This window comes from Barbus barbus, assembly GCF_936440315.1.
Source record: "Barbus barbus genome assembly, chromosome: 42".
Lineage (NCBI taxonomy): Eukaryota > Metazoa > Chordata > Actinopteri > Cypriniformes > Cyprinidae > Barbus > Barbus barbus.
In genome coordinates this window covers 16,548,353-16,555,940 of record NC_136720.1, presented here as the reverse complement: position 1 = coordinate 16,555,940, position 7,588 = coordinate 16,548,353, and the positions used below count along the sequence as shown (strand labels likewise).

The 7,588-nt window shown below is 35.8% G+C and overlaps 1 protein-coding gene across 1 annotated transcript; it reads left to right on the top strand.

The window, feature by feature from the left end:
- The first annotated feature begins 24 nt into the window (after positions 1 to 24).
- LOC306861375 (tetraspanin-33-like) lies at positions 25 to 6,833 on the top strand. The gene is made up of 8 exons (XM_079403600.1): positions 25 to 364; positions 3,229 to 3,283; positions 3,858 to 3,985; positions 4,266 to 4,340; positions 4,785 to 4,880; positions 4,961 to 5,089; positions 5,661 to 5,822; positions 5,927 to 6,833. Exons 1-8 carry the CDS (start codon positions 278 to 280, stop codon positions 6,026 to 6,028), a joined length of 834 nt encoding a protein of 277 aa, XP_079259726.1. The 5' UTR covers positions 25 to 277; the 3' UTR covers positions 6,029 to 6,833.
- Positions 6,834 to 7,588: the final 755 nt, after the last annotated feature.

Genomic DNA, 7,588 nt, shown 5'->3' with positions numbered 1-7,588 from the left:
TTGTGCTTCAAACGCTGATGCGGTGGGTGTTCGGCTTTCTCCGAGTTCATTGACTGCTAATCAGGAAATGCCTTTTAAGACAACAAGCCCAGATTCAATGCGATTGATGCGTTCTTGTGATTTTAGTCGCTCGAGGGTGTTTAATGATCATAAAGAGAGTTGACGAGACGTTTTAGGAAGAGCCGAACGAAAGATTTGATTCTGCAGGATGAAAATCTAGATAAAGTTAGGTGAACGCTGAAGGTTTGTAGGTGAGAGACATCACGCACCTTTGATCATGCCAAGAACCAAAAGCGACGAGGAGTTCACTTTCGTCAGTACAGTGGTGAAATATTTACTTTTCTTCTTCAACATGATTTTTTGGGTAAGTCTTGCTCATTGTATTATATTATATTTAAACATTTTATAATCAATACATTTATTTTTGTGTTTTTGAAATATTTGTTTAATATAATATAATATTATTAGACAAATATTTTTTGACACTTTTTAAAAAATATGTACACTCTATATTATAGTACACTATGCACACACACACACACAAAATATACTCTTCATATATAAGAACAAAAAGACTAAATACTGCATAATGTAGAGTTGTTTTTAACTCCTCACATGATGTGTAAACCACATCATGTGATGGGCCCCATGCTTCTTTTTATTTGTTGCCCTGTAGCATTTACTGAATAATAGACCTAAATGAATAACGCCTCTTCAGAGGGAGAATCAGACACCCAAAATATTTAAAACAGGCTTTGATACTTCAGTTGTTTGCAGAAAGGCATTAAAATTACTATTAAGCTCCTAACAATTTATATGGACAGCTGACTGAGTGTATTGCATTCTTGCTGGTGCAAATATGCACATGCAGATACCTAAGGAGATTTCATCATGGAGGGGAAGTTGTGGCCTAATGGTTAGAGAGTTGGACTCATAATCCAAAGGTTGTGGGTTCGAGCCTCGGGATGGCAGGGATTGTAGGTGGGGGGAGTGAATGTCCAGAGCTCTCTCCACCCTCAATACCATGACTGAGGTGCCCTTGAGCAAGGCACCGAACCCCCAACTGCTCCCCGGGCGCCCACTGGCTGCCCACTGCTCCGGGTGTGTGTTCACGGTGTGTGTGTGTTCACTGCTGTGTGTGTGCACTTTGGATGGGTAAATGCAGAGCACAAATTCCGAGTATGGGTCACCATACTTGGCCGTATGTCACGTCACTTTATTTTTTTAATGATTAATGTTTTACCAAATGACTCTTCAAACTCCTACTTTTTGATGCACAACCACGAAGCAAGCTTTGCATTTATACAAACAAAATTAAAGTGCTTTGTTGACATCCAGACTGAATGATGGTCAAATTAGTCTGACAGAGATTTAAAAGCAGCTTGACCTATATTCATAAGCCCGGCCTGATTTCATGGAGTTTAGTATGAACAAACACTAAAAACATCACCCATGGGCATGTCTCAACACCAATGTGTATTACTGCACCACAGGCTAGATTCTCAGAATACCTCGAAAAACACAGAACAGGAGCCTAACCTGTTTGATCTTGACTTGATATACTGAGAAACACTCGGAGAATTGCCTGCATTTTGTATTTTCGCAATAAATTGGGCCTGCTGTGCAATAAGATCTTTCTAGAATAATAATGAGTTCATATTAGACCTCATCCACAAAACCCTCTTTTGTGAAGTTCTTGATACTGCCAGTTTACTTTCCCAAACTTTTTTTAAACTTGTGGCTGTTGCTAAGCAGCGGGTCTCATTGATTCATATGCTGATAGAGCGATGCAGGGTGTTTGGATGAGTGGGGGCCCCATGCTTCCTTTATTTGTTGCCCTGTAGCATTTACTGAATAATAGACCTAAATGAATAACGCCTCTTCAGAGGGAGAATCAGACACCCAAAATATTTAAAACAGGCTTTGATACTTCAGTTGTTTGCAGAAAGGCATTAAAATTACTATTAAGCTTCTAACAATTTATATGGACAGCTGACTGAGTGTATTGCATTCTTGCTGGTGCAAATATGCACATGCAAATACCTAAGGAGATTTCATGCTTGAAGCCTCAAGAACTCAGTTTTTACTAGAATGCAGTATAATAATAAAAAGAACTTGCTGCACTGTACAAAAAAAGCTCCAAATCATCTTGTTTCAGAGTGTTGATCTGTGCACATCTGTGCTCCTTTACAAAGCTATATATAACATTTTCCTTTGTGTACCTGAAAAGTGATGCAGTATTGTAGTTTGTGGTCATTTGAATACATGAAATGTTCAAACATGTGCAAACTTGCAACTTAGATCAGAGTACCATAGAGATTGTTTTCTTACTCTTGTAGTATGACAGTTTGGGGGGGAAGCACATAATGAACATACATTTTGAATGATTGCTGCTGGGGATGACTAAAATAAAAATGAAGATGCATGGTTTTCAATAACATTATTATGATAAAATAAAAGCTATATCCTTTGCTTAACAGGATTGGATTGAAAAAGTCCGATCAAATTATGTAAATATTAAATAAACATTTTAATAAATGTATAAATAGCTCCTTCAAGTAACAACTAGGATCTTTTCTAGCTTTAAAGGGATCCTAGTCTAAGAATACGGACACCGATTTCTCAGAGAAAAACAATATGGAGTTTCATAGTAACCTGATAGCTGTGTCCGTAAAAGGGGGCTACATTGTGTTAGACAAACTGGGACCTTTTGTTGGGTGAGAAACGGAAACTGAATGAACCTTCCCTTACGAAAATCAACCATGGTTTTATTGTAGCAAAAGTGTAGTAACCATGTTTTTTTAGCGTATTGATTACCATAGTTTACTACAAATACTGTGGTCAAACTATTGGTGTAACAAAACCATGATTAATTCCATTGTTTCCTGTACTCTTTTTCTTCTCATGAACTTTCATAAATGCTGATATAAGTACTTACAAACTGCATAAATCCTCCACTCTTTTATATCTTGGCCTTGACCAGGTTTTTTCACAATACAGTTTGAGGTGCAACAGGCCCCTCACTAAACAATGACATTCATCTTGACAATAAGAGTCTTTACTTTACTTAGTCAAGCCATTTACACACTTGAGTCCTTTTTTGTGTAGCAAAACTAACGAATAAAGATTTATTCCTGCCATACCCTGAAGAAAAACAAAATTGAGTTCATCTTTTGTGTCTGTACAACATCTGTTTTAACATACACTCACGGTGTATCTGTGTTATAGGTAATCGCTCTGATCCTGATATCTATTGGAGTTTATTCCAGGATAGTTAAACACGGTAAGTGTGTTTACTTGAAAGACCACTGGACAGCAGAACAGAGTTTATATCCTTAGATATCTGTATTTAGCTTTCATCCTAGATGTTGAAGCTACTTTATATGGTGATGCTGCTAACATATGCAGTTTTTCCACAACAAAGTGTAAAAGCAGCAAATAAGCTACGGAAAAGGAGCATATCAATGTTATATTATAGACTAACTTTATTTAATGAATATAAAAGCAAAGATTTTATAGCTTGCTTCAAAGTTTGGCTATAAAGTCAAATTAAAGTTTCAGGAAGTCTGATTCAGTATGGCAGTCAACTGTAACTTATACTGACACCTAGTGGTTGTAAACCACTAGGTGTCAGTATAAGTAAAGGAGCATTCTGCAAAAGTACTAGTTTTCAGTAACCATTGCTTTTGTAGAAAGTCAGGCATTAATAATTTAATCCACAATGTCCAATAATATAGGGGTTACTGAGATACAGTGAATCTTTTATAGATCAAATTGTGTATATGCTGTGTTATAGATAATGCCATAGTGGCACGAAAGCTGTCCCATCTCTCTGATATTTCTGTTTTACTCTACAGAGACAGCGCTGGCCTGTCTGACGGTGGATCCTGCTCTGATACTGATGATAGTGGGCATTCTCATGTTCTTCATCACGTTCTGCGGCTGTGTGGGTTCTCTGAGGGAGAACATATGCTTACTGCATACAGTAAGTCCGTAATAAAGCCAGCTGTCTGATCAGAATCGTTACATAAGGACAGGACCATTTCTTTGTCTGCTTTTCAGACATTTTAGATGGTTTTGAGAATATTACAGTACAGTTTTGTCTAATTTGTGTTTTTAAATCGTTAAAGTATCTCAAATGTGCCTGCTGTATATACTGTAACAGTATTGGTACATTTTTGGCTCTTAGTGGAGATAAAACTACAAGATACATAGAAATTTTAAAACATCAAACAAACCCTAATATCAAACTAATTCCCTTGCAGTTCTGCATCATCCTAACTATCATCTTTCTGCTGCAGCTAGTGGCTGGCATTCTGGGTTTTTTCTTCTCAGACAAGGTAAAAATCATCATGAATGACATTAGTATGCTAATGCCAATGGCACAAGCCTGGATATATGTTAATGTGAACTTGGGCTGTATTTACTCAAGTAACCGTTGCTCGTTTAATTCTAAATTGTGTCTTTAATTTGTTTGATTTACCTTTAATTCTTCAGATTACAGTATCGTATTTTAGTGCACTGTTAAATCCTCCTGTCTTTGTGTAGGCTTTGTATAGACAGGCATAAGTACACTATTTAAACAGTCTGGACATGCTGTGACAAAACCCACGGTCACAAACATTCTGGATTTTTTTAGTTGACACATTGCGCCCTCTAATGTCTGTCACTTACCAGTGTAATGTGTCTAACAACAACAAATGACCAAAGATGAACAAGCACTAACATTAGATGACCATTCTAATAGATATACTAATGTTGTCAATTAAATTTATCCTCTACAGGCACGTGGCAAAGTTACAGAAATGTTTGAGAACGCCATCATGCATTACAGGGATGATATAGATCTTCAGAACCTCATCGACTACGGACAAAAACAGGTCATGGTTGTGTATACAAGTATAAAACATAATAGTTTGTAATGGCTGATAATGATGTTTTTGTTTTATGATATGAACAGTTTAACTGCTGTGGGGGAATCTCTTACATGGATTGGTCTCAGAACATGTACTTCAATTGCTCAAAAGAGAACCCGAGCAGAGAGCGTTGTTCTGTGCCCTTCTCCTGCTGTCTGCTCTCCAAAGAGGAGGTGAGAAAAGGCTTTTTTTTAAATGATTATTTGTAATATGTGACCCTGGACCACAAAACCAGTCATAAGGGTCAATTTTTTGAAATTGAGATTTATACATCACATGAAAGCTGAAAGCTGAAGATTTTAATTTGAAAATCTGGAATCCGAGGGTGCAAATGTTTTTTAATATCGACAAAATCGCCTTTAAAGTTGTCCAAATGAAGTTCTTAGCAATGCATATTTCTAATCAAAAATTAAGTTGATACATTTACGGTAACAAATTTACAAAATATCTTCATGGAACATGATCTTTACTTAATATCCTAATGATTTTTGGCATAAAAGAAAAATCAATAATTTTGACCCATACAATGTATTGTTGGCTATTGCTACAAATATACCCGTGCTACTTATGACTGGTTTTGTGGTCTAGGGTCACGTATATTTAAATATGTTCAATATTATAATATTTAATGATCATTTCATAAATATTAAATTTAATAATGCTGTAATATATTATAAATATTTTACTAATATATTAAATGTCCCTTCCCCTAAAACCACTTTGCCTTTTTTTCTGTTTTGTCAGACTGTTATAAATACCATGTGTGGTCATGGGATGCAAAATCTGGACTATCTTGCAGCTAGTGCCTTCATTAACACCAATGGCTGCATTGATAAAGTGGTGAATTGGATCCACAGTAACCTGTTTCTGTTGGGGGGTATTGCACTGGGCCTGGCCATCCCACAGGTACCTCTTGACATGGAATAAGCAGGAATAAGATGTTAAACAATCTAAATATCTATGTTTGGATTTCGTTTGAACTGACAGCTAGATCTCTTCTTTTTTTTCAGTTGGTTGGGATCCTCCTCTCTCAGATCCTTATTAATCAAATCCAGGATCAGATTAAACTACAGAATTACAACCAACTACATCGTTCAGACCCCTTGTGCTGAAACAACTAAATGCGTTTTTATAGAAAGCTTGGAAACTCATTGCTGCCTAAAGTGACTGACATGGACTGGATTCTGTATAAGGAGAACAGGCAACCAAGACACGTTTTCATATGTAAGGTCAATTGGATGATATTTTATAAACCGGAATATTTATAAGAATTGTGTAAGACAAAAGATCAAGAGGTCAATAAAACTATTTTGCAGTATTTTATGAACACAAACTGTTTTTAAGGTGTGTGATCCTAGCAAAGGATGGTGTAAACTAGTGATATTTATTAATTTCCAGTATGGACATTTTTTAAAACAAACTTGTGTTGGTAGATATTATAAACGTCTGAGATCTAAATAGAAATTAAAGTATTTTTATTCACCAATATATTTTGCCTAAAAATTCATTTTAACAAGACTAAAGAGTCACATGTCCTTCTTAATTTACATATTTCATATCATATTATTAAGTATTCTTTCAAAGAATGTATTTTTAAAATACACAAAACATTTAAAGAGCACTTATTTTATTATAACATAGCTCACTAATCAACTCACTCCATGCCATTTGGCTGTAATCTATTTGGAATGACTAAATCTGGCCATAAAAAACCCTGCTTATAGTCTGAAAAAACACAACATGCTTGAGTTGGCCACAGATTCAAGTGTTTACTTTGCTGTTCACATGCAGTGAGTGTCCTCCTTCCGTTTGTACAATATCCTTTTCATTAAGTGGATCTCGGATACACACAATAATGGATGTTACTGTGGTGTTTTATTTATCCCTTTTTATTAAAAATTTTTAAAAAATACTTTAAATATTTTTTTCATTCTCAATTATTGTTATCATTATTAATGAATATAAATCTTATATTTAACAATATATATTTAATTTTAATAAAAGGAAACTGGTTTTCTGTTTTAATGACAGTATTATTACTAAAAATACACATTTCATACATATTTGAACAGAAAGAAACTTTGTAGGTATTATTATTATTACGGTGTTTTGGAGACGCAAATACATGTACACGTACATATTTTTTCTCAATTTCATTAGCCTCTACATATATATAATCCACCTGCAGGACATATTCCAAGGCTGTAATCTAACAACTGAGTATTACTGAGTTGCACATGGATGCTCAGGTTTTTTTTATTGGTGGTGAGTTTAAGTCTAACACGCGTTACAAAAACGTATTCATAGACATAGGAGAAAATGCATACCAGGTGCAGTGAAGCCAGGAGTGCAGTGTACAGAGAACAGCCCAGAGCCGGTAACTCATGAGGCCTTCTTTCAAAACTCATTTGGAAATCCAAACAGACTGTGTGCCAGACACCTTCAGTTTGTTAATGTTGTTTAAACGCCAGTGTGAAAAAAACACTGAAATATGAGAACACCGCAGAGGTATTTTATGTCAATGTATAGGAAAGATAGATACAATATACTGTGCGTGTGTAGAGAGAAGGTGAGGGAGGTAGAGGTTTTGGGCCAGGCTCTCCCATTTAGAGCTTGAGTATGTTTGTGTGTGGTCCCCGGTCTGTGCCTCCCTCTGACTCATTCTACAGCGG

Coding starts and splice junctions, on each gene's coding strand:
- LOC306861375 (XM_079403600.1), top strand. CDS start 278: ATGCCAAGAACCAAAAGCGACGAGGAGTTCACTTTCGTCAGTACAGTG. Junction 3,284..3,857: donor TTCCAGGATAGTTAAACACG/GTAAGTGTGTTT, acceptor TTTACTCTACAG/AGACAGCGCTGGCCTGTCTG. Junction 4,341..4,784: donor GTTTTTTCTTCTCAGACAAG/GTAAAAATCATC, acceptor TATCCTCTACAG/GCACGTGGCAAAGTTACAGA.